The sequence below is a fragment of the Vulpes vulpes genome, chromosome X, assembly GCF_048418805.1.
Source record: "Vulpes vulpes isolate BD-2025 chromosome X, VulVul3, whole genome shotgun sequence".
NCBI classification, from domain to species: Eukaryota; Metazoa; Chordata; class Mammalia; order Carnivora; family Canidae; genus Vulpes; species Vulpes vulpes.
In genome coordinates, this window is record NC_132796.1 from 32,708,015 (window position 1) to 32,735,118 (window position 27,104).

At 41.2% G+C, this 27,104-nt stretch overlaps 3 protein-coding genes and 1 pseudogene across 22 annotated transcripts in view; 3 read left to right on the forward strand and 1 right to left on the reverse strand.

Moving 5' to 3' along the window:
• LOC112929943 (ectonucleoside triphosphate diphosphohydrolase 5-like) overlaps positions 1–1,149 on the reverse strand; it is a 37,148-nt pseudogene extending 35,999 nt beyond the window's left edge.
• SYTL5 (synaptotagmin like 5) overlaps positions 1–27,104 on the forward strand; it is a 232,873-nt gene that overhangs the window by 89,002 nt on the left and 116,767 nt on the right. The window lies entirely within an intron of this gene.
• On the forward strand, positions 4,781–5,122 carry H2AP (H2A.P histone). Its single transcript, XM_026012187.1, has one exon. It carries the CDS (start codon positions 4,781–4,783, stop codon positions 5,120–5,122), a length of 342 nt encoding a protein of 113 aa, XP_025867972.1.
• H2AL3 (H2A.L variant histone 3) lies at positions 15,147–15,500 on the forward strand. The gene has a single exon (XM_026012189.2). It carries the CDS (start codon positions 15,147–15,149, stop codon positions 15,498–15,500), a length of 354 nt encoding a protein of 117 aa, XP_025867974.2.

Here is a 27,104-nt window from a genome sequence, read left to right on the forward strand (position 1 = left end):
GATTTTATTTATTTATTCTTGAGAGATAGAAGGAGAGACAGAGCCAGAGACACAGGCAGAGGGAGGAGCAGGCTCCATGCACTGGGAGCCCGACGTGGGATTCGATCCCGGGTCTCCAGGATCGCGCCCTGGGCCAAAGGCAGGCGCCAAACTGCTGCGCCACCCAGGGATCCCCTAGGCACTATGTCTTGATTGGAGAAGCTGCAAGTTTACATTTTTTAAAAAATGTGACTACACAGAGTGAATACAGAGAATGGGATAATTGTGGCCACTTCTGCAAAGTCTGCCATACGGTATGAAAGCCATTCATCCTGTACTTCTTTGGTCTCTTAGAATCCATTTCTATTTTATCATTGGTTAATTACAATACAGTTGACTTGGGCATCCCGGGTGGCTCAGCGGTTTAGCGCCGCCTTCAGCCCAGGGCCTGATCTTAGAGACCCGGGATCCAGTCCCACGTCAGGCTCCCTGCATGGAACCTGCTTCTCCCTGTGCCTGTGTCTCTGCCCCCCGCCCCCCGTGTCTCTCATGAATAAATAAGTAAAATCTTTAAAAAACTACAGTTGACTCTTGGTCAACATGGGTTTGAGCTGTGTGAGTCCACTCATATGTGAAGTTTTTTCAATAAATATGGTACTATAAATATTTTTCCCTTATGATTTTCTTAACATTTTTTAGCTTACTTTAAGAACACAGTATATAATACATATAACATACAAAATATGTGTTAATCAACTGTTTATGTTATCAATAAGGCTTTCAGTCAACAGTAGGCTATTAGCAAATTTGGGGGGAATCAAAAGTTATACATGGATTTTGTATTATACAGGGGATCCACACTCCTACCCTCTATGTTGTTCAAGGGTCAACTGTGTGTTTATACAAAAATCATGTTCATCCAGATATGGGAGTTGGATCCAAGTTCCAAGAAGTGTGTTAAAGACTAGATTTTTCATTGTTTGTGGATGTATTCAAGGTCATCTAAACCCCCTGCCCTTTGCACCCGTGTTTGGTCACATTACTTTTATTTAAAATACCCCAAGTATACTACCATTTTAGGAATTAGCCCATTCCTGTCTTTCTGAAATGTTCATTCTCTTACCTCTTTGCTACCTCATTCCCATTTCTTGTGCCAGTTCTCAGCTTCATTATCCCTTGTTTAGAGGATATTCCTTGATTACTCTAAGTTACATCCCCTCATTATATATTCAAGTAATTTATTTTTAATGTACATTTTTAATATCATGTGGCTCTCAGTTGAGGATACTTTTTCCCCTTAGGGGACATTTGACAATGTAGAGAGATACTTCTTGGCATCATGACTGTAGTGTGCTATTATCATCCAGTGGGTAGAGGCCAGGGGTATTGCTACGTAGCCTGTTATACCAGGAACAGCCCTCCTGTCCCACAAGAAGGAATGATCTGGTCAAAAACATCAATAGTGCAGAAGTTGATAAACACTGCTTTAGATCATGTGTGACAATTCAGAATTACATATGTCTCTGGTTATCTGTCTTTCCCACTAGATGGGATGCTTAACAAGGACAAGAGAGTATCTATTTTAACATTAAATATCCAGCATCTCAGTGCTTGATATAAGGTAGCTGCACAATAAACATTTGCTAAATGAAAGAAGATCAGACAGGAGGTAAGGATGGAAGGGAAAGACTTTATAGTGAAAGTATATAAACACTACTGTGTAGAAGATGCTGTCAGGGGCCTACCTATATCGTCACATTACATACCCATTGGATGCATGTTTGCCTGACTCTCAAATGTTAGGACCTGCATTTCTTCGTGTGAGGGCTTTTATTAGGCTTTCAGAGCCCACTGCCCAATAGCATGACAGTCCAGAATGCTGGAGCAATATCTTCTCTTGGAAAGTATATCTTCTAGTGTTCCCTAAAAATTTTCAGTGATATTAAGCTGATTAATAGTGGACATTTTGTTTGCTTCCTTCGCTCCCCTGTCTCAATTCCTCAGTTCCCTATTAGTTTCCTATGAATACCTACCATGGTAGGCTGAAAAATGCCCTCCAAAGATAATCAGATCCACATCTCTTGAGCTTGCAAATACTACCTTATGTGGCAAAAGAGAAACCGCCTCAAGTATTAAGATAAGGATCTTGAGATGGATGATTATTCTGTATTATGTGATAGAATCTAACTGCAAACACATATGTCTGTATCAGAGGGAAGCAGAGATATTTGACATAGAAAAATGGAAATTTGGCCACTGAGGCAAGATACTCTACTGCTAGCTGTGAAGATGAAGGAAGAGGGCACTGACAAGAAATGCAAGAAATATGGCTCCGGTTGCTGAAGAAGTCCAAGAAACAGATTCTCCACTAGAGCCTCCAGAGGGACCATGACTTTGTTGGCAACTTGTTTTCAGCCCAGTGAAACCGTTTTGGGCTCCTTCCCTCCAGAGCTGTATGGGACTAAATATGTGTTCTTTTAAGCCACCAAATCTGTAGCAATTCACTAGCAGGCCCAGAAACCTGATGCAGATTTTGGTACAAGGGATAGTTTGCTGCTGTAATGAGTATATAAAAATGTAGAAGTGGCTTTGGAATTGGATACTGGCTACAGGCTGGCATGGTTTTGAGAAACATGATAGACAATCCTAGATTACTTTGAGCAGTTAGTAGAAATACGGATGTTAAAAGTGCTGCTGGTGAGAGCTCCAAAGGAAGTAAGAAGCACAGTGGAGAAAAACCTACATTGTCTTTAGAGAAGACCTAAGTCATCATAAGTACCCTAAATATGAACATCAAAGGTGTTGCTGGTAAAGGTTTAGAAAGAAATTAAGAACAGCATAATGGAAACTGGAGAAGAGGGGATTCTTGTTATATAGTAACAGAAATCTTGGCCAACTTTTGTCCTACAGTTATGTGGAAAGCAGAACTCATGAACAGTGAATTGAAGATTTAGTTGAGCATATTTCTGAGAAAGTATTTGCTGTTAAGCAAAAAGGAGCCAGGACTTGAAGATAGGAACAATTCTCAGCCTATCCAGAATGCAAAAGACATTAAAATGAGAGGATTTGCTGTCAGGAAAGTGTCTTGTGGAGATAAACATCAAGCATGTAGCTAGACACATCTTTTCTCAGAGGGATCGAAAGATCAAAGTATTCAATCAAACAGAGGGCTCTTTGAAGCGATAGGGTGTGAATCATGGATAACCTCAGCCATCTCAGCAGAAGCTAGGAATTGAGATGGCATTTTCCTGGAGGGATCTGTGAACAAGTTTCTTGTCTAAGGGCACAAATCCCCATGCAGTATGGGGTGGGGAACTACAAGATTTTTGAGTATGCTAAATCAGCAAAAACCATGCTATCTTTAACTGAGAAAATAGATGAAATGAAAGAAGGTCATGGAGCTCCCAAAATTTGACAAGAGGAAAACAGGCTGATAAAACTACTCAGCTGAAAACATGTGTTCCATTCAAAATAAAAGAAAGGTGATTTTGAGGACAGAGCCGAGGGCCTAGAGAGAGGGCAGAGCTGTGGGCCAAGATGAAGTCATGGGATCAGAAGGAGCCACAAGCTACAAAATATTATTCCCAGATCTTGAAATGTATGTAGGTTTGTCTGCTTGATCCACATTGCTTGGATCAGACTCTTTTCTTGCTGCTACTTCTCTCTTTTGGATTGGAAATGTCTTTAATTGTTACCGCTGTAAATAAACCCCAAACAAAGCAGAAACACCAACTTCGTGGAAAGGGAAATTAAAATGAGAAAAAAAAAATGGGGCGCCTGGGTGGCTCACTCGGTTAAGCATCTGATTTTGGCTTAGGTTGTGATCTCAGGGTCCTAGGATTGACCCTGGCATGAGGCTCCACACTCAGCAGGGAGTCTGCTTCTCCTTCTCCCTCTGGTTTTTCCCTGCTCATGCTCTCTTTCTCTCTCTGGGTTTCTTTGTCTTTCTCAAATAAATAAATAAAAACTTTTCTTAAAAAATGAGAAAAAAATGAGAGGAAACACCTCTTGGTGCTTTGGCTTCATCTAGGACATCCAAGAAGACACAACTGGGCTTAAACTAAGTGCAAAGTACACTTCTCTCTCTAAACAATGTTTACGTGATTCTGAAAGATGCATCCATTGAGCATCTTATTATGACTTCCACAATGATCAAGAGATATTTTTCAAACAGTGTCAAATGAAGAGGCTAATACAGGTATGAAATAAACGTGTATTAAAAGATTCTATTTAATCAGTGAGGGAATGGGAAGAGGATATAACTGGTTCATAGAGAATCCAAGGATTAGATACAGGAATGTTAATCAAAAATATTTAAATGAATGTGTGAATGGAGGCAAAACTGGTTTCATTATATCATGGAAGGGGGACAATATAATCTCTACTAGACAAGACATTTTACATATGTATCACTAACCTACAACTAATGAAGGATAGTAAAAGGCCTCAAAGACCATATAAGGCCAGAATCAGATAATGTAGAGTGGTGTCCTAAGACAGGGAAGAGTTTCCCATTGGAATACACATTGATCTCTACCATGTTAAAATCAAGCAGAAAATTCTAGTTTTCTCAAAATCAGGGTCTGTTCATTAGGGTGACCAGGTTCCTGTCATGGACATTTCTGGGCTGAGGCCTGATAAGGGCACAATGGACACCAGTGACATCCCAAAGTCTATGATGTCACAATGAGGGGCCAGGGCTTAGGAATATAAATGGGCGGAGTTGACCCCTGGTGTCTTGAGAGGCACAGTGCAGCTGGGGAATCAAGCAGAGCTGATGGAGCCAAACCCTGCCAACATCATGTCAGGGAACAAAAGCCATGAGAGCTCCAATCAGACTCAAGCCCATCTTGTAACAACTGAGCTGCAGTTCCCTGTGAGCTATGTGGACCGCCTCCTGCAGGAGGATCAGCGCACCCACTGCCTAAGTTCAACATCTACTGAATTCCTCCTTGCCATGCTCGACTCCCTCACCGACTACATCCTGGAGCGTGTAGGCACTGAGGCCAATAACAACAACATGCAGACTGCCCCACAAGATGTGGAGAGAGCAGTGGGCAACAACAGAGAGCCCCAACAATGCCTGAAGGATACAGCCTTCACTCTGTTTGATGAGATGCCTAGATCCAGGAGAAATGGCTAAAGCCTGGGTCCTAGAGACTTGTGGGAGTCCTCACAGCCTTAGTCTAAGCCAAGACTTCTTATAACTGAGAAGTCTGGCTTCTGTCATCAGTTAATGCTATTAAAGTGTTGAAGCCTCTGACTTGTCTCTGTTTCTGTCTTTCCGAGTCGGCGGGGTCTGTGAGACACCCAGGAGGAGATCTCCTGTGGGCAGTGGAGGGAGGAAGGGGTGATCAGTGTGGGAGGCTGCAGTCCAGTGTTTCAGGGAGTTGTTTCTCTGGGGACTGCTTGCGGGGAAAGGCCCTGGGGGGGAGTAGCTGGCTGCGGAGGAGAGACTTCCTCACGGGCTCTGAGCAAGTCAAGGCCTGCGGGCTGAGAGGTTGGCAGCGGGTGGGGGGCTTCCCAGGCATGTTGAGTTCCCAGAACCATGGTGGTAACTGGGGAGGTCCCGAAGCTCGTGACTGAGGTGCCAGGAGCCTTATTCATGAGAAGGGAACGTGTAGAAGTCAGGAGGTGATGGCAGTGTGGGTGGATGGAGAGGGTGGCAGAGCAGTTGACGTGAACTTGATGGCATGAGCTTTACGTGAAGATTGAGGGGCGATGGGGAACCCATGAAGAGGTATACAGAGTGGAACGGTGCTCAGATTGATTTCATTCACTGATACCCTGCCTCATTCCAAAAAAGGATGTAAGATAATATTAGTGCTGTGATAACGTTTTGTGGAGTATGTCCTTGTGTCCTCTCCTGTGGACACTGGTAAGTTAAGTGATTATATATATGTGTGTGTGTGTGTATATATATATATAATAAAAACTCTCTGGCCTAAAACAAGCAATTTGGAGAGTTCTTAGCATGTCTCTCCCTCCCTAGTAGACCAGATGCTTAGGTGTACTTCTGCAAGTGCCCCTGCGCCTGGTTCTCCCGTGATTGCTGGGCTCCTGGACCTCTGGCTATGAAACCACAGCCCACTAAACCCTGTGGAAACACAGAAAAGTGCCACACAGAGGAAGAAGCCAGAGGTATTCCTAGGAACCAGATAGGCCTCAGCCTAGTGTCTTCTCTGCTCCCCTCTATGTGGTGACTCACTTCCTCTCTGCCTCCCTCCATGGTGACTCACCCTCTCTCTGCCTCCTTCCATTATCTTTCAAAGTGTGGAGCTGTCTCTGCCTTTGCCTCCTTCACAGGAGTTTCCTGACAATAATAGGGCCAGGGTTGTGTTTAGAGCTCATTGGAATATGTGCCTGTAAAATCCAAGAAACTTTTCTTGCTCCCCTAATGCCATTCAACCAAATATTTCCAGAAACCTCACTGTCAGGATGTCCACCCCACATAGTTGTGATTTGTTAGAGAGCCTGGAGGCCCTTCTTGCCTCAGCCAAGTTTAACTGTTACTCTTCTGTTCATCTGAGGATCAAGCAGGCCTCTCCTCAGCAGCTGCAGGTGAGATTGTCCTTCACCTGGTCACAGGAAGCACCAACATTGCTACCCCATCCCTGAAGCAGAGCATCTGTGTGTCCAGGGCATGGTGTCTCATATTCCAGTGTCCTTCAGCCAACAGTGAGTGCCTCTGGGGTGGGTAATGCCAGGGAATCAGTCATTATGCTATGATGTTGATATGTTGGTTAAGTGGCTGATTTTTATAAGCTGTTGATTTTGGCGATGGCAGTGGCTTGTTTTAGTGCAAAATAATCTCCTGGGTACTTCACCAGAAGGCACAGCTAAGGAGGAATTCATTAAAGGCCAGAGATGTGAGAGTAGGTTGATAAATTATGTTGGCTTAGCAGACCTGTGTGGTCAGGTGGTCCCCTGCAGTCCATGCAGGAGTCGACACTGATGGTCACTGTGACATCTTCGGGGAGCCAGGCTGCCTAGGCTCCTCAGACTATCCGAGGTCCTAGGTGGAGTTTGGAGTTTGAGACTTAATGACCTCATGAGCCCTCTGCAGCCACGGGGTCGTGGGAGAATCAAACAGGGCATTGTTGCCCTCCCATTTGGAAACAGTCCTTTACCTGTGCTTGTGGGTTTCACATGAAACATAGGGTCCGTGCCAGCATAGCATGGGTGTAAATGCAGCATCTTTCTGAATCCCCCTCTTATCTGGGCATAGGAATCCCACCCTCAGGGGAGGAAGGTGGGCAGAGAGAGAGAGAGAGTCATTACCTTTGGGAATGAATGAGCCATAGGAGTTTAGACCCTTTGTGCATTTCAAAGAAGTGGGAGGTAGGGGATGATGAGGAACTATTAGCTGTAGCTTAGGCCCCACACAAAGGATACCATTGATGACAAGTGCCCTGTTGGGAGTGGAAAACTAAAACTGGAGTGAGTAGGGATGGTCTGGGGAGGGTGTGGCTGCCAAACCAGATTTGTGATCCAAAGCAGTATCGGAGCAGGCTGGGGTCAGACCCAGCTCAGCACAGCAGAAAGTATAATGTGTGAGAAGAGATGAATCCAAGAGTTGAGCTTGAGGGGAACCTGGGAGAGTCATGTGGGCTTGGTGTTGGCATGAACACAAGGCCTGGACACTAGGTTGGCCTCTTTGTGACAACAACCTTTGGGAACAGAGGTGTTTGAAGGCCCCTTCATCCCTAAATCTGACAGATCTGACAGGAAGTGGTCATAGGGAGAGCACCTAACCATTTAGAAAGGGCCTTTGGAGCCCCAAAATAGGATTCAAGAATAAGAAGACTATCTATGAACATGAATAAATCATTTGCCTAAAGAACAAATAACAAAGTGGCTGCTCACAGACATAATGGAGGCAGCAGATGGGATCATTAGGCCTACAATGATGTTTTTAAAGGAAAATTAATTAGCTGCCAACATTTAAAATCAAGAATTTTTAACCTCAAGACCTCAATTACTGGCTTCTCTGGTTAAAATAAAATGTCTGGGCATACATGTTTATGTCAGATGAAGATGACTGGCTGCTGTCCCATTAATACTGGGCCTCTCTGGTTTGCTACCATGCTCACCCTTCCCTGTTATATCTCATTTATGACCCACTTCACTCATTTACATACTTGCCTGGCTCTTAAAGTTACTTGGGTTCATTATCCACATGATAATTTAATTGTAAAACCACAGTTTTCTGAAGGATGAAATTCTCTCCTTCCATAAATTAGAACAGTACAATGCTCTTCAAAATTGTCTTTGGTATGGGACCAATATGTTCAGTTGTACAAATTCATTGTGAAAGTAGGACAGATGGTTGTATTTTACTAGGACTACAATGGAGTTTACATTTGAATCTACTTGAGTTCAGCAACATCTGAACCACTATAAACTCTGTTCAGTAAGAAGACATCAGTCACCTAAATGTTATGGGAAAACCTGATTGCTCTAGAAGTCACTAAATGCTGACCATTTCCCAACCTGCTGTAGCTGACCAGTAACAAATAATTTAATGGCCTACATCAGCCCCCAAGTCACATTTGAATAACACTGTAAGAGTGAATTTTATTTTATTCTTTAAGGAGTATGGTTTCAAATCTATGGAAAGGCAATGAATAGGGCCTGAATTCAATGTTTCATTTAGTGTTTCTGCTTCAGAGTCCTTCATGAAAACAGAACATTGATCTGTCCTATATTTAGCATTCTCTAATCACTGTAGGGAAAGTATCTCTAAACTTCATCTATTTAAGCAAAATCTAAAGGAAACCAGTTTGCAGGAGGGAGGCAGGTTAGGTACTGTGGTTGTGGGATATTTGGCTTCTACAGTGTAGGATGAAAGGAATTGACCAACTCTGACTGTGGAGGAGAGACTGTTCATGACATACTGGAACAGAGTAGTGGCAGAAGAGGGAGGAAAGCTGGATTCTGGCCTCCCATTGCTGTGGTTTACTTGGGGGTCACATCAGCTTCCACAGCTACAAAATGAGGAGGTTGGACTAAATTGTTTCAAAGGTCTGCTCAGGGCGTACAGTTGTCAGTCTGAGCTTTTCCTAAGAAAAGTCTGTACTGACAATGGGGAAATGGGCCATAGAGGACCAGGGATGATTTTTTAGGGTCTCCATTTTATAGCTGAGGCCACTTTGGCCCAGAGATGATGCTCAACTCTCCCAATGTCACATGGCAAGTGGGTAGAACAGCAACTATGACAGTTGTGTTCTGGTACCTATTGTTGAGGCTCCACTGCTACTGTATACTGAGAAATGAACCTCAGGATATAAAGTGTTTAATGTTCTCCTCCACGATAAAGGAGCTAATATCTTCAATACAGGGATGTTAGGGTCTCTTGGACTTCTAGGAAAGCCCAAGAAACAGCTTGCTCTCAAGAACTTTCACTTCTGTTTTATTTGGAAAAGGCCAGACGGGTTAGGATCAATGATTGATCTATATGGTACAGGTCTTTGAATTTTGCAAATCTAGGTGTTGTTCCACTGAACACTGTGATAGCCATGCCATGAACCCATCTCCTTCTCAAATAAGGTGTTCTCAAAATTCTCACTCTCCACTGATAGGGTCTTGAAGGCGATTATGTGATGACCTCAGAAGCCTGTGCTTAATGCTTAAAAGTTTTTTGTTTTTTTTTTTAGATTTATTCATGAGAGACACAGAGGCAGAGATACAGGCAGAGGGAGAAGCAGGCTCCCTGTGGGGAGCTTGATGCGGGACTCGATCCTAGGACCCTAGGATCATGACCTGAGCTGAAGGCAGATGCTCAACCACTGAGCCACCCAGGTGCCCCTTAAAGTTTAATTCTGGAAGTCTTGAAGTTATGTCTTTTTTTTTCCCCTTATTTGTCACAGACAAAATCTCTGGTCTCAGTGAGGGTGACAGAACATGAGAGACACCTAACTCTGGGAAACGAACAAGGGGTAGTGGAAAGGGAGGTGGGTGGGGGGATGGGGTGACTGGGTGATGGGCACTGAGGGGGGCACTTGGCGGGATGAGCACTGGGTGTTATGCTATATGTTGGCAAGTCAAACTGCAATAAAAATATACAAAAAAAATCTCTGGTCTGTAGATGATAATAGGGCCTTCAAAGAAGCATCAGTGTAAAGCAAATAACAAACTGGAGGAGACAGATATGTATGGCTGAGATTACTTATCAATAATTTTCATAAGTAAAAATCTTGTGTGAGGGCATAATAACAGTAGTGCAACTACAGGTGAAATTATCTTTTTCTGTCATAGGTAAAAGAAGAAGAAGACAAGGCAGGAAGAGTTTTTGACTCATTGTCTATAAGCATAAAGATGTAACCCTTTTGCAAAAAAGAATGGACTAGATCCTAAGCTTAAGGATTTTGGTAAAATCCCCATTGGTATATTAGAGTTCTGCAGAAAAAAAAACTGAACCAGTAGGATGTAGGAGTGTGTGTGTGTGTGTGTGTGTGTGTGTGTGTGTGTGTGTATGAATGAATATGATCGGTTCACGCAGTTATCTGGTCTGACAAGTCCTAATTCTTTAAGGTAGGTCAATAGGCTGGAAACTGGCTAGATTTCTCTGTTACAGTGTGGCTAAATTCTTCTCCAAGAAACCTCAGTTTTTACTCTTTAGACTTTCAACTGATTATATGATGGTTATTTCCTTTTCTTCTAGTCAATTGGTTGTAGATGTTAATCTCATCTGAAAAGTATCTGCACAGCAACGTGTAGAACTTACATTTGGTCAAATGACTGGACACTGTAGCCTAGCAACGTTGACACATAAAATTTAACCATTATAACTGGTAGGTTTGATGTACATCCTCAGTTGAAAAGCACTGGCCTAAAAGATGCTGGATTGAAATTTTATAAGTAAGGTTGCAACAAAATATTTCAAAGCAATAACTGAAATGATGGCTGATAACCCTATAGTTTTGTTGCCTGAATCACCAGCAGGACTCTGATAATTAGAAACATCTCATGGACAGTAAGGCCATTGACAAATCTCTAGAAATTTCCCATACAGTATAAAACATTTGAAACATTTATATTAATATTTTCTGTATTAATATTTAACATAGGGAAGTCTTAGCACTTCTTTTGAGAATTTTCTGTGCAACTCATCAACTTCTGTCCAGTAAGTCGAATTATTTCTAGCACTTCTGTTTTTGATAATGTGAAAAAAATAAATCTTTATGATTTTCTAGGGACCCTGTGAAAAATCAGTTTAAAACCAAAGACAGTTTTAAGTGCAGAGATACTGCCAAGTGTTATTTCAGTTTTCATTTAAGATTGTATTTTGGGAATGGTAAAATCAAACATCGCCTGGGCATTTGCATGCTTAAGGTAGGATCATGAGGGCCTGAGAACATGAATGGTGTTGCTTGGCTATCTACTAATTCAGTGGCAAGACAAATACTTACATAAATGCATAAAAGTCCTTAAAATATTAGAAATGCAGAACTATTGTTTATTTTTAATTTTTATTAAAGACTTATTCATGATAGACATAGAAAAAGGGGGGGGGGGTGTGCAGAGACACAGGCAGAGGAGATGCAGGCTCCATGCCGGGAGCCTGACGCAGGACTTGATCCCCGGATTCCAGGATCATGTCCCGGGTCAAAGGCAGGCGCTAAACTGCTGAGCCACCCAGGGATCCTCTGTTTCTTTTATTGTAAAAAGAGTAACAAAACGTATGTTGAAGTCAGAATAAAGGTATATTGTGGTGAGATATGGAATCTCTGCTGCTTGGGCAGATTATATATGAAGTTACGTGGTAGGGTGAAATATGGCTTGCTGAAATACTCAGGTCCGATTCCATGGAACCCAAAAATGTTACTTTCTGTTTTGCAAATGGAACTTTGTAGATGTGAGTAAGTGAAAGATAGTGAGATGGGGAGATTATCCTGGATAATTGTGGTTGGCCCTAGACGTCAAAGTGCCCTTTGGGGGCAAGCAGAGGGAAGCAGAGGGAAATTTGAATACAAAAGCAAACGACAATGTGACAACTGAAGCAGGATGCTGTACTGCTGGCTTTGAAGATGGAGGCAGACGCCCTGAGTTAAGGAATGTGAAGAATTCAGCTCTAGAAGCTGGAGAAGGTAAGGAAATGGATTCTACCCTAGAGCTTTCAAAGGTCATGCAATCCTGTCCACAGCTTGGTTTTCGCAGGTGAAACTGATTTCGATTTATGGCCTAAAAGAGAATAAATGTGCATTGTTTTAAGCCACCAAGTTTGTGGCAATTTGTTACAGCAGCCAGAGGAAGCTAACACAGGTGAAGAGTAGTCTTGTATAACCTTTTGTCAAGAGCTGACAAACACTCCAAGAAAACTTAAGCCTTTTTCACAGAGAACAGAACCAACTCTGTGATTGCTTCAATGTAATATTTGATTCTGAAGGACCCAGGAGCTCTTTCTGAAAATCTTGTAAACAGACCTGTCAGAACTGAACCAGATTTGGAAAAAAAATTAAAACACATTTGGTTGTTTTCAGATCCTCTTTTTAACGAACCTTCTGTAGCTTTCTGTGTGCATTCGGGTTTCATCCTTCAACATCATCTGTCACATTCTGAAACAACACGTCACTTTACTCCAAAACAGAAACACTCTGTTTTACTCTTAATCGGTCAAACAAACAAAAAACCCATGTTCATTGTCTTGAAACTCCTAGTGGAGTCTCATTCATGTATTTTAATTATAACTTTTAAGCAAAATCACTTGTATTTTACAGTGAAATATAGGATGAGTAATTGTGAACTTCTTTCATGTTAGCAATTGGGCAGATTTCACAAAACCACACCTATCCCAACTTTACTTGGCCACATACTTCCCTTATACAACTTCTCAATGTGGCAAAATGAATAGGTGCATTGGCAGGCTGAAAAATGTAACCTCTTTGTAGCATATACAGATATGAAGCAAAAGTATATGAGCTAAAATTATGCTTACTTATCAGTGTTTCAACACTCTATCTTAAAAATTATCTAGGTATCGAATGCCCATTAACTCTACTGGTCTAAAGTTAAACATTATCTAGAAATCTTGAAAATTATCTTCAAGCTGATATACTATGAATTATTATTATACTATGAATTATTGCTTTGTAGAAAGACAAGATTGTCAACAAAAAGTTTGTCAAAACAGTGATTCGATTTGGTTAATTATAAATTTATATAATTCATAATCTTAACATATGTGTAATATTAATTCATGTGATCAGAAAATTTATAAGCTTAGGAAAAACCTACCTGAGTAGTAAATGTATATTTGTGTTATAGTTAAACTGATGAAAGAGCAAGGGCTTAGTTGTTTTCATTAAATCCAAACTATTAAGCTAAGCCCTGTTTGCCAAAGATTTACTTAAATTAGATGAATTAGATTTCTTAAAATAGTTGTGATTTGGTTTGTGGGAGTATATATATTGTTTAAATCTAGCTCATTTAAAGTGTCATAGTTCAATTTTTCAAGGAAATTTGGAAATACTCGATTTATGTAAATAAATATCTAGAAATGCCAGTTATTGGGGCACCTGGGTGGCTCTGCTCATTAAGCATCTGCCTTTGGCTCAGGTCACAATCCCAGTGTCCTGGGATTGAGCAGGACAGCCCTGTGTCCTTGGGCTCCCTGCTTAGTGGAGAGTCTGCTATTCCCTCTCCCTTTGCCTTCCTTCCCCATCCCCTGCTTGCGCTTGCTCTCTTGTGCTCTTTCAAATAGATAAATAAAATCTTTAAAAAAAAGAGAAATGCCAGTTAGAGCTCCACTAATTTAAGCAACGTTGTGATCTGTTAATATCATCCAGGGGTAAGAAAACATTGTACACTCACACAGAGGTGAAGACCTTTCTGAGTTTCACAGAGACATATAGGCACAGAGAAACAGAGTTTATAGCTTCAGTCCTATAATTTCAGCCATGGGTCAAGTATAAACCAGAAACAGAAAATCCTATCAGTCCAGATATCAAAAAACTAGTCTCCTCTCAAAGGGTATGAAATTCTCAATTGATTTGAATCAACAAAGACGAGAAAATGGGATTCTCTTTGTCCTTTGACCCAACTGAGACTAGGTCTCTGTGGACCCATTTTGAGAGATCTCCACATGGTTAGATCCTAAAACCAAATTCTCAACCATTTTTGTTAACAATGGAAATAACTTACTGGCTGTAAGTGAACAAAAATGCAACAGAAACACAGAGAGAAGAAAATTACAATTATTAAAAATTTAAATTAGAAAAACGAAGTCAACAAAGTAGGTACTTTGGATTCACCTAGAAGAAACAAGACACTTCTGGGTATCAACTGAGAATTAGGTACACTTCAGTATCTATGAATTTTTACCTGGGTCTGACAGGTGAACATACTAGGCATATCAATGTGACCTCCAAAACAGAAGATATTTTTTTTGAGAGAGAGAGAGAGAGAGAGAGAGAGGGAGGGAGGAGTTGGGAGGACTGGAGGGAGAGAGAGAATATTAAGCAGGCTTCACAGAGCCTGACACAGGGCTGAGTCTCATCAACCTGAGATCATAAACTAAGCCAAATTCGTCCAGGTGCCCCCAGAAGATATTTTCAAACAGTAAAATCATGACCAGTAGACAGAGATGAAATGGAAATGTTAAAAGTTTCTTTTGACTCTTGAGGAATTGGCAGATGTTGTAATTAATTCCAAAGAGAATCTGAAGAATATAAAAATATTGATAATATTTAAATGTGTAAATGAGGGAAAATTGGTTTTGTTTTGGACCTCTACTGGACAGCATTCAGTATGTCTGTTGGTGACTAACAGTTTATAAAGGGCTGTAAAAGAGCTCAAGACAATGCAAGGCTAAAATCAGATAACTAGGAGTGGAGTATCCTAAAGACAGGGCAGTGTTTACATTGAAACATTCATTTCCTTTTTTATGCTAGACTATTAAAGTCAAGTAGAAAACATTCCCTCATACAGAGGATCCAATCAACAGGGAGGCCAGGTTTCTGTCATAGATGTTTCCAGGGCAGTCGTGATGAGGCCCCAGTGACCCCGATGACATCACAATGTGAGTTGTCATAAAGCTGACTCCCAGTGACCTCCAGTCACTGACCAGTGCGGCCCACAGTGAACAGGAGTGAGCACTGGTATCCTGACAGACCAAGGCCAGTGGGATCGTTGGGCTGGGCTGATCAGGACCAAACGCAGCCACCAACATGTCTGGAGACAGAGGCCACGGGCATTCCCGTAGACCGAGGAGGCACGGCATGTCCCGCTCCAGAAGAGCCGAGCTGCAGTTCCCCGTCAGCCGCGTGGACCGCCTCCTGCGCGAGGGTTGCTACGCCCACCGCTTAAGCTCGTCCACACCTGTGTTCCTGGCCGGCATCCTAGAGTACCTGACATCCAACATCCTGGAGCTCGCGGGCCAGGAGGCCCGCAACAGCCACAAGATGCGCATCACCCCTGAGCACGTGCAGAAGGCCCTGGGCAACAACCAGTACCTGAGCCAACTCTTTGAGAACACCTACTCCCGGGGTGGGGATGGGGTGGCCCAGGCCAGGAAGTGGTGAGGCCCCAGCGCCGGGGCCAATGGCCTCATCTAGTTGCCAGAGCGGCACGCAGATGAGGGGGGCCTGCTCCTCTGGGGGCACCAGCCATTAAAGGGTTGAAGCCCAGGGCCGTGCCTCTGACTAGTTTCTGTCCTTCCGAGTCGGCGGGGTCTGTGAGACACCCAGGAGGAGATCTCCTGTGGGGAGTGGAGGGAGGAAGGGGTGATCAGTGTGGGAGGCTGCAGTCCAGTGTTTCAGGGAGCGGTTTCTCTGGGGACTGCTTGGGGGGAAAGGCCTTGGGGGGAGTAGCTGGCTGCAGAGGAGAGATTTCCTCACAGTCTCTGAGCCAGTCGAGGCCTGCGGGCTGAGAGGTTGGCAGCGGGTGGGGGGCTTCCCAGGCATGTTGAGTTCCCAGAACCATGGTGGTAACTGGGGAGGTCCCGAAGCTCATGACTGAGGTGCCAGGAGCCTTATTCATGAGAAGGGAACGTGTAGAAGTCAGGAGGTGATGGCAGTGTGGGTGGATGGAGAGGGTGGCAGAGCAGTTGACGTGAACTTGATGGCATGAGCTTTACGTGAAGATTGAGGGGCGATGGGGAACCCATGAAGAGGTATACAGAGTGGAACGGTGCTCAGATTGATTTCATTCACTGATACCCTGCCTCATTCCAAAAAAGGATGTAAGATAATATTAGAGCTGTGATAACGTTTGTGGAGTATGTCCTTGTGTCCTCTCCTGTGGATACTGGTATGTTCATTAGTAACATCAAAGGTATTATCTGTCCTAAGACTTGCAATCCTAGAAGTTCTTAATGATTATTAATAATTGATTGATTCGAGAGGAAGGGGAGGGAGGAGGAGAGGGAGAGAGAGAATCTTAGGCTCCACGTGGAGTCTGACTCGGGGCGTGATCTCACTACCCTGAGATTGTTTTTTTTTTTTTAATAAATTTTTATTTATTTATGATAGTCACACACACACAGAGAGAGAGAGGCAGAGACACAGGCAGAGGGAGAAGCAGGCTCCATGCACCGGGAGCCCGACGTGGGATTTGATCCCGGGTCTCCAGGATCACGCCCTGGGTCAAAGGCAGGCGCCAAACCGCTGCGCCACCCAGGGATCCCACAACCCTGAGATTGTGACTGGAGCTGAAATCAAGAGTCCGATACTAAACCAGCTGAGCCACTTAGGTGCCCCTTAGTAGATTTATTTCTAAGTACACTCCATCATAAGCACATTAGCCTCATTCTCAGATGAAACACCTAATCTGTCTATGGTCATATAGTTGATGGAGCAACCTAGACTTGTCAGTGTCTGAATGCACATTTGGAGAGATATAAGTATGTTTTCTGTAAGTTCTGTCCCAAGTGAGGGACTCACAAGTACATGTAATTCTTATAAACAGTCTTGTGTGTTTTAGATTAAAAATAGTGTCACGTCAAGTGTCTGGCAGTGTGTTCTCTTCCTGTGACTGTCAACACTTAATATTTTCTCTTGTTCATGCATGCTCAGGGCCCCCCCTCTGTTAACCCCTGACATGTCATAGAGGGCTGCTCACAGGTTGCCCAGGCACCTTCAACAATGGGGTCAGAGGAGCTGGGTTGGCCATCCCAGTTCACCACTTTCTGGCCTTGTGATCCTGGACAGTCCTCTATTCTGTCTGAGCAACATTTTCCTAATGTGTGAAATGGGGATAATAAGAATTCCTCCGTCATTGGATTTTTGCAAAAACATAAAGTTAATGTGTGCCTGTAAACTGCTACATAACACAGTGCCTGGCACAGAGTGTGCCCTTAACGAATAGCTGTGTGTCTCTCTCTCCCTTTTGGTAGACCAGATGCTTACATGTACTTCCCCAAGTGCTCCTTCACCTGGTTTCCCCATGACTGCTGGGTGCTTGGGCCACTGGCTGTGAGCCCTGTGAAGACACAGAGGAGTGCTATGTAGAGAAAGAAGCCAGAAGTATGCCTGGGAACCAGACAGGACTCAGCCTGATTTCCTCTCTGCTCCCCTCTGCCTGGTGACTGACTCACCCTCCCTCTGCCTCCCTCCACCATCTGTCTAAGCAGAAAGACTTGGCTTGGCCTGTATCTAATTCACAGAAGTATCCTGAGAATAATAATGTGGAGGTTGGATTTAGAGCTTGTTAGACTATGTGTTTCTATAAATCCAAGAAACCTTTCTTGACATATACTGCCCCTTCAGCCAAGTATTTACAGAAACATTGTCAAGATGTCCACCTCGCAAAATTTTTTTTTCCAGATTTCATTAGTCTCATAGTAATACAGTGACAGTCGTTTGAGGTAAGTTCAAGGAGCTACCACAGCCAGCTGTGGCCTCCTTAGCAGCTTTTATCTCTGCCAGCATCCTCTCCTTCTGTTTGGCTGGGTATTTCCTGGGATTTTATTGGGCCCCCAGGTTGTGACAGTGGTCCCGGTAGGCCTTGGCCACCTGTGCAAACTTCTCTAGCTCCTTGGTAATTTGTTGTAGAGAGCCAGGAAGCCCTCCTAGCCTTAGCCAGGTTTACCTACCTCTTAACTCTACTCTTCATGTGAGTTGGCAAGCAGGCCTCTCCCCAGCAACTACCTGTGGAGATTAGCCAGGTTCTAGTCTCCTATAAGTGTAGGAGGCACATCAGCTTCCATGGCCATAAAATGGGGAGGTTGGACGAAATTATTTTAACAGTCTGCTTGAGGTATATGCACAATTACCAGTCTATGCGCTTTTCCTAAGAAGTTCTATACTAACAGTAAGCGGGGGCATGAGGGACAGGGCCTTTTTAAGTTTCTCCATTTTATATCTGAGGCCAGTTTGGCCCCAGGAGGGTAATCATCTCTCCCAGCATCACAATGAGTAGGAGAGCTTGTCTCTCTTACCTGCGTTGAGGCTCTTTCATCTCTGATATCCTGAGAAATGGGCCTCGAGATGGAAAGTGTTTCATGTTCTCCCCCTGGGAAAAAGAAGCTAAACTCTTCAGTACTGATCTTAGTGTCTCTTGGATCTAGGAAAGTACTGTCAACAACTCACTTGTGTTTTATTTGGGAAATCCTGTTAGTATAAAAGGATTGATTTCATACTTTGATTTTATCTTTGTACTTTGTAAATGTAGGTCTTGTTCCACTGTATCTTAGGTTGAACAATGTCATGAACACTTCTCCTTTTCAGTCAACTTGATCTCAAAATTCTGAGTCTGTCTACTGACCTGATCTTAAAGGTGGTTGTGTAATGATATCAGAAGCCTGTACTGAAGAGCTCATTCTTAGAAATACCTGTCCTCTTCCTGGGGATTCTCAGACAGTCATTCTTTGTTGAAAACAATCTCCTTGTCCTGTTGCAGATTGTACGGTCTTGGGGGAACCATCAAACAAAAAACAATCTAGAGGAGACAGACATTTATAATGACTGTGGTTAACTTATTACCGATAATTTTCACAAGTGAAAACTTTCATGGGAGAGCATAAGAATAATGCAAGTGAAGAGGAAATTACTTGTGTGTGTGTGTGTGTGTGTGTGTGTGTGTGTGTGCCATGCAAAAGGAGATAATAAAGCCAATTCACAAAATGAGTTTTGGACAAAAAGTCTACTAACCTAATGAGTAAGATTATTTTAGAGTAAGTCTGGAGTGGGTTCTGAACCTGTGTATTCTAATGAAATCTCTAGGGATAAGCTTTATGTACATCCTCAGTTCAAAAGCACTGGCCTAGAAAATGCTAGTTGCAAATTAAAAACATAAGATTGCCATTAAACATTTAAAAATAACAAATTACATTGATAACTGTAATATTGTTGCCTTAATATCATCAAGGATAGAAGCAGTGGCCGGTGAGAATACTGACAAAGCTCTAGGAACTTCCTTTCCTATATATGCTACAATTTCTAAAATATTTATGTGAATAATGTTATTCCTATTCATATTTAACCTAGAGAAAGTTGATCACCTCTTTTGAGAATTTTTTTCCCATGCAACTCATAAACAATAGTATATCAGATAAACCTCATAATTCTAGCACCTTTTTTTTTTTTTTACAAGGTGACAATCTTCATGATTTTCACTGCCTTCTGGGAGGTCTCAAAGAGTTGTAAGTGCAAAATATCCTTTGAGGTATTATTTTGTTTTATTTTTCATTTAGGATTCATTTTGAGGACGGAAACAGTAAAATTGCCAGGACATTTGAGCAAGATAGGATTATGGAAGCTTCAGGACATGAATGCTTGTAGCTTGGCTACCTGTTACAGTGGCTGTGTAATAACCATTCAAAAGTTATGTAACTTCTCCAATTTCTTTTAGTTTAAAGAGAATAATAAGAGTCATGATGAAGTCAGACAAATGGTAGAAAGGTTTTCTATTGCAATAAAATCTCTGCTTTTCTGGGTAGATTACAAAGAAGGCAGTTCTGAGAAACTGATTTTGAACTTCTGACTTTGAGAACTATGAGCAAAAAACCACACTGTATGTGTTTTTAAAGCCATGAAGTTTTCAGTAATTTGTTGCAGTAGTCATAGGAAACTCATGTAGTTAAGGAGGGTCTTTTTGCAATCTCTTAGGGCAGATCTATACTGTAACATAATTTGCTCTTTTTTACTGAGAACAAATAAAATTCTCAGATTGAGTTAATATTCAATAAAATATTTGATGCTAAAGTAACCACAGTCCCCTTTTGAAAATCTTAGGAATAAACTTATGAAAATTGCGTCCAGTTTGGAAACCTTTAGGACAGATTTGTGTTCCTTTTCAAATTCTCTTTTTGCAGCTTTGCACAGTGGGAGTATCATAGCCAATGAGGTTTATCTGAGGTGCAACTATTGCTATTGGTGCTATGAGGTGCAACTATTGCTAATTGAAACAAATTCTCTTTTTGCAACCCTTCTGCAGCTTTCTGCCCATGGTCACTTTTGTATTTCAGTATCCTCATGCCTATTCTGGAACAAGAAGCCATTTTACTTTAGCACATCAATACCTTACAGGCTATAACATATCCAAAATAAAACAGACTGCGATGGTAGGTCAGAAGATTAAAACTAGAGAAAGAGAGTCAAAATCATTGTATTGATGCTTTAGATTCACCTGAACCACCAAGACAAGACATGCCTAGGCTTAAACTCTGCATGAGGTACACTTTTCTGACCAAGAAATTTACCTAGTTCTGGTAGGTGAATGTATTGGGAATATCTGTTCAACCTCTAAGATGGTTAGAAGATTATTTTCAGAACAAGATAACATCATGACATTTATACAGATATGAAATAAACATGTTAAAAGGTTTTCATTAACTCATGAGAGAACCAGCAGATGCTATACCCATTTAAAAGAAGTACAATGAACAGACACAGTAATGTCACCCAGAGTTCAGAGCTCTGGGATGGAAGCTCTGTTCTAGAGTGTTGAGCTACAGGCCAAGGGCACAGCTTCAAACCATAAAGGACTATTTTCAGGCCTTGAAACCCAATGGATCTTGCTGGTTGGATTGAGAAATTTGGGGGGGATGGTGACTCTTCTTTCCTAGTTCTCCCTAGTTGAAATAGAATATGCATAACTCTTCTCCTATGCTTGTACCACCATTGTATTTTGAGAGTAAATAACTTATTTTCTAGTTTCACAAGTCCACAAATGGAGAGGAACTTTGTCCCAAGACAGATCATTCCAGAATTTCACCCACATCTGATTTAGGTAATGGGATTTTATACTTTGAGTTGGTACTGAAATGGGTTGAGACTTTTGGGGTTGAATGGGGTATTTTGAATGTGGGATGGGCATGAATCTCTAAGGGCCAAAGGTTAGACTTTGGTAGGCTGCATAATGGTCACAAAAGATATCCAGGTTTTAGTCCATAAACTTGTGAATGTTACCTTAAATGGGAAAAGAGATTTTACAAATATGATTAAGTAAAGGAATTTGAAATGGGGAAAGTATCTTGGATTATATGGATGAGCCCTAAATGCAATCACAAGTGTCCTTTAAGAGGAAGCTAAAGGGAGATTCAGTATAGAAGAGGGAGGAATGGTGATTGCTGAAGCAAGATGGTAGGCTATTGACTTTGAAGATGGTGGAAGGGGCCACAGACAAAGAATACAAGGAATGCATCCTTAGGTGTTAGAAAAGGCAAACAAGTTCTCCCCCTGTGGAGAGAGAGTGGCTCTGTCAACACCCAGAGATGAGCCCAGTGAAAGTGATTTCAAACTTCTGACCTCCAGAACTGTAAGATAATAAATGCATGTTGCTCTAAGCCACCAAGATTGAGGTAATTTGGTACAGTAGCCTAAGGAAACTAATGTGCCTCCCAGATAAACTATATATCCAGTCAAATCAGCATCTGCTTCTAAAGAAACCCACACTAAGACACTAGGAGAAGATAAAGGATACAGCAGCTAGTTAATTTATCCCATCTCCACTGAAGTTGGCCCCTACCACCTTTCCTTCACATGATTCATATGATTATGTTTTGAGATGGGTTAAAATTGCACAAGACTTGTAAGACTGAACAGCAAATAGGTTTTTAATAACACTTAAATTTTGTCAAACATGAATCCCTCAGGAGACTTTTCACTCTGATGAAGTAACTGGTACCAGACTAGCCCTTCTGCCATAAACAACCATAAAACTGGATAGAATAAAAATAATTTTAAAAAAACCTGGATAGATTATATGAGCTGACTGTTTGGGGGCATTGTACAACAGGCAGCACAATGCTGTAATTTCTGAGAGAAAAGAAACCCACAAGGTAGCTCAACCATCTCTCCATTTCTCTGCCTGGGGAAAACTTCCAGTGGCATATTTTGCTGGATTCCAGGCAGAGCAATAGTGACGCTGCTGGACCAAGAAGGCAGGAATCAGAGTTCAGTCAATTTGAAGAAGCTGAAATTTTTAAGACAAGGCATCACAGAAGAAGTATAAAACCAAACCTATTGAACTACCTACTAGAACAGAAATGAACACTCTTCAGAGGAAGATAGCTGAATCTAGAATCTCTAAACATATCCACACTGCCCAGTGAACAATAAAAATTATTCAGCATGCAAAGAAACAGGAAAATATGACCTCTGGTCAAGAAGAAAAGAAGCCAAGATGCTCAGTTGTTGGCCTTTTAAGACAATGACTTTAAAGCAATTATTCTGTGGTTAAAGAACTACAGGAGAATATGTTCAAAGAATAAAAGAAATATGGTCTTAATGAATGAACAGGGAGGGAATTTCAGCAGGTAAGTGGAAACTATAAATAACCAAATAAAAACTTTAGAACCTACATAGGAATTGGAAAGACTCACTTTTCCATATGCTTCCCAGTTTTTAAACCCCAGAAACAACTATGTCAGCTTTTGCACATCTGCCTGCTGTTTGTCTCACTTGCTCACTTTGCTCACTTTTAAATGCAAGAAATCCTTTAGAACTTAAAATTATAATAACCAAAATAAGAATACACTAGCTGGGCTCAACATCAGCTTGAAGGTGGCCAAAGAGAGTCAGTGAACTTAAAGACAGATAAATAGGAGTTATCCAATCAAAAAACAAAAACAAAAACAGAACAAAATAGATATCATTGAGACACTTTTTTTTAACATAAGGAAGTAATAACTCTCTTGGTACTTAAAGTCAGACCCATCTTCTACTCAATTCCCTGGCACCCCAAAGGGCCATTGCATCTAAAATGAGGCCTGCTATGATCATATAAATGAACATGTTGGGGAAATAATCTTCCAGAATTTTTACTGACTCCAAATTAAGATGCAGTATAGTAAAATATTAAGAAAATTTCACCCATTATCTAATGTTCAGCCAAGCAGCCACATCCTGTTGCAGTTATCTTTTAAAAATTATACGTACAAAAAGAAATTATATGTACACAGTAAAGTATCACAGTTAGACACACAGACTATGGTGCTGGAGTGCCTGGATTTAACTTCTGGCTCTACCATTTACTAATTGGGTAACTGTAGGCAAAATGCCTACTTTGCCCATGTGTAATAGAGAGATAGTAAGAGTTCATACTTAATAAATTTTTGAACTTGTGGGAAATGATATATGTAACAAACTTGGAATTGCACCTGGCACATATGTGTTATCATTAAGTATATATTTTTCTCAGATCTTTTGAGAATAGAATATTATAAGGAACAGAATATTAAAAGAATGAATCCCTTTAAAACATTAATTTAAATAATATCTCATTTCACTAATCTTCCAAAATGTGCTTTAGCAGATGAAACAGCTCTTACCTTTCCCCTGCTGATCAACAGAGACATTCCTTTTTGAAAGTGGACATACTGCCTGCTTCATGGAATAGCTGTCCACCACAGATAAACATTACTCTGTGCTACTGGGTGTGTTCAGTGTGTAAATAGATTGTGGGAACACGAGAGGCTGGTTTTTCAAGTTCCTGCTCCTAGCACTCCATGAGGGTCAAGTAGACCAGCGTTCCCCGATTGGTGTGTCTGAAAGAAAACTGTGTCTACAAAATGTTCTAGCCATCAGATTGAGGTAAGAATAATGTGTTTAGGGGTCTTCAGTGTGATGTCTCCTTTCTTGATTTTTGTATTTTTGTGTGTTGAGGGGTTGGGATTTGTCAGGAAATGAATGACTTCTTCCACCATTTGATATGAGATTTTATGACAAGAGGAGGAGGATAGGAATATATAAAGAAAGAATATTTTGGCTGTTGGACTGCTATATAAATTTGATGGCTTGAGACGGGAAATCTATCTTCTTGTTATTAGCACTTAATTTAATCTACAAATTGAAACATTGCACTAAATCCTAACGAAAAAAATGAGTGTCTACATAAGCAAATATGTATCCTTGTGACATAGAGAGATCAGGTTCACAGCAAAAGTACTGTTACTTTGCTGAAAACCTCTCATCCCTCTCTATAGAAGATAGAAGTTCTGTTCTGAATTTCTTTCATTTGTTAGAAAACTCAGATGTTTTATTTAGTGTTGTTGAGCTATAATCCTGTTCTTGATATGGTTAAATATCCACTGTGGTTGTAAATTTAGTAGAAAGATTGCTAAAGCCTGAATTCCCAGGAATAATTTCAACATGAAGGTGAGGTTTTTAATACCATGAGGGGATGAGATACTGAGTGAATATGAATATACACTAGAAAGATGCATCAGATTTTGAAAATTACTCTTTAATATGGATTGTTTTAATTAGTACTATCTTCCTCGTTTAAGGGAAAAATGCATTTTGCCGCATAATACATCAAACTCTGTACTTGGGAGAAAAAAGGAGTTATCTATATCAAGTATTCAAAATTGTAAGTTGCAAATATTACTCATATGTGATAATGTATTTAAAAATACACCTTAAATCTGAGCCTCCTTAAAACATCTTTTAAACGCAGGAATTTAGTGTTCAGGTTTTTTTGCTATATAATAAGTTGCTTATATGTTGTTTGGATACCAGCTTAAGCACAAGACTGTTATAATTTATACCCTGTGGTTTAAGTGCATGATGACGTTCAAATGGACTCTGGTGAGATCCTTAAATAGATCTATACATCCCTGAGTGTAAACACACATGCACGCGTGCACGCACACACGCACATACACATTTACATATGGGCAACTAATACTGGGGAAACAGGTAAGGGAGATGATGAGAAAATGTGTCTTTGTTGTCAAATCCCGTTTATCCCATGTGCTTATGATTTTCTGAAATTCTCTGCAAGCGTCAGTTTGGGAATTAGGTTTGCATTGCCATTCGTTTTATTCTAGCTTGATAATGTCTTCTAATAAGTTTAGGGAATGAAATAATGTTTCTACTCCTTTGTGGCCTGGAGGCACATTTGGTGTGTTCCTTGAAACTACTCTCTCATACTTATTTAGTATGTTAAGGAAATGCAACTTTAATACGTGAAATGAGCAGTTTGTTTTACCTAACTGAGCTCTGTTATACAATGGCATATGTTATGGCTGTTTTGCCAGCATATGTAATAACTTAGCTAATCATCTTCAGTACTTCCTATTTAGAATTTACTCGTAACTGTTTTGTACATCCCATATGCTGCTCGTGCATGTGCTCTCCCTCACACATTCAACCCCACACATGCATTCCCGCTTTTGAATGATTTCACAGGATTCTTTAACTTCTCTCCAACTTGGGTCCATTCCTGGCTCTGTCTTTCTGTGGGTAGTGCCATTGTTTCCTCTGACTTCTGCTTACTGTGCTTTCTCCACATGTTCCGTCATGCCTAGCCCATAGACTTCTCTCTCTCTTTTTTTTTTTTAAAAGAGTATTTATTTATTTATTTATGAGAGACACAGAGAGGCAGAGACATAGGCAGAGGGAGAAGCAGGCTCCTCGGTGGGAGCCCGATGTGGGACTCGATCCTGGAACCCCGGGATCACACCCTAACCTGAAGGCAGATGCTCAACCACTGAGCCCACTCAGCTGTCCCTAACCCATAGGCTTCTAATTCTACTGGTTCCATTGCTTCCATCACTTGTAGAGCTTGTGACTGGAGTGGCTACCTTAAGTTCTGGAAGATCATGTGGAAGTCCAGCAGATGTCCGTACAAAACCTATTAAATATATAGTATTCTAGGATAGGAAATTTCCTCAATCTGATTTCTCTCTCCTTTCAGCAAAACACATCTCTAGGAAGTACTTAATAAACTCAGCCCCTTACTGCCTTATGACCTATTTTCTCTCTTTTAAAACCTAAATTTCTTTAAATTTTCCTGCAATTACAATAACATCTATCTTCATCACCTGATTGTCATTGTACTTCCTAGAGTCACTTGTGATGCTATTAAGAAAAGTAATTACATTCATTCATTTATTTATCCATTCAATAAATATGATGGCTATGCATCAGGCACTGCTATAAACTGAGGTTACAGTATGCAACACCCAGGTTGACCTTTAGGCATTTCTAGTCTACTTAGGAAAGATGTTAATTTACCCAAATAATTCATTTCAATTATGTTAAGTGCCATGAAGGATACTTTTCCAAATCCTCCTTCTGTTTGACTACTTTGCTCTATGTGACGTTCATGATCATTTCCTACTTCTTGAATTCTCCCTTCCTCGTCATCCATGACTCTATATTATCTATTCAACTACTTGTCTACCACTTTCCCTCTTGTCACCTTCTCTTCTCTTCCCTACTCGGTTATTCCCCCAGAGGTTTATTATTTGCCCCATAATCTCTTAACTACTTTTTTCTTGCCTGTGATGTCTCATCAACCCATAGTTTTAAATATCATAGTTAAAAATATTTTAAATAATGCCTCTAAGATACCCTTTTCCAGGTTTTTCCATCTACTATGTATTTTCCCACTTGTATGCCCTGCTGTCACCTAATATTCATCTGTGGTTGTAGCCAAACACACTGTCTTTTATATCCTCCTCTTTCATCCATGTTTCTGTTAATGGTGTTAAGGATCTCCTGGTTTCTCACATATGAAACCTTGGAGTCCCTTTGGCTTCTGAGTTTTCCTTTGCTTTCGATACCCAAACCATTACCAAGTCTTAGCATTCTCTTTATGATGATGTGTCTAGACTCTATCCTTTCCCCCGTAGCTTTTCTGTAATTTTTTTCTTTAATACTTTATTCTCTCATTTCCTCCCTCAGGCTGAGAGCCACCTAGAACTCAAGGCCTGAGTCAGACCCTACCTCTACCAGAAA

What these genes read in the sequence shown, in the direction of transcription:
- H2AL3 (XM_026012189.2), top strand. Translation starts at nt 15,147, where the DNA reads ATGTCTGGAGACAGAGGCCACGGGCATTCCCGTAGACCGAGGAGGCAC.
- H2AP (XM_026012187.1), top strand. Translation starts at nt 4,781, where the DNA reads ATGTCAGGGAACAAAAGCCATGAGAGCTCCAATCAGACTCAAGCCCAT.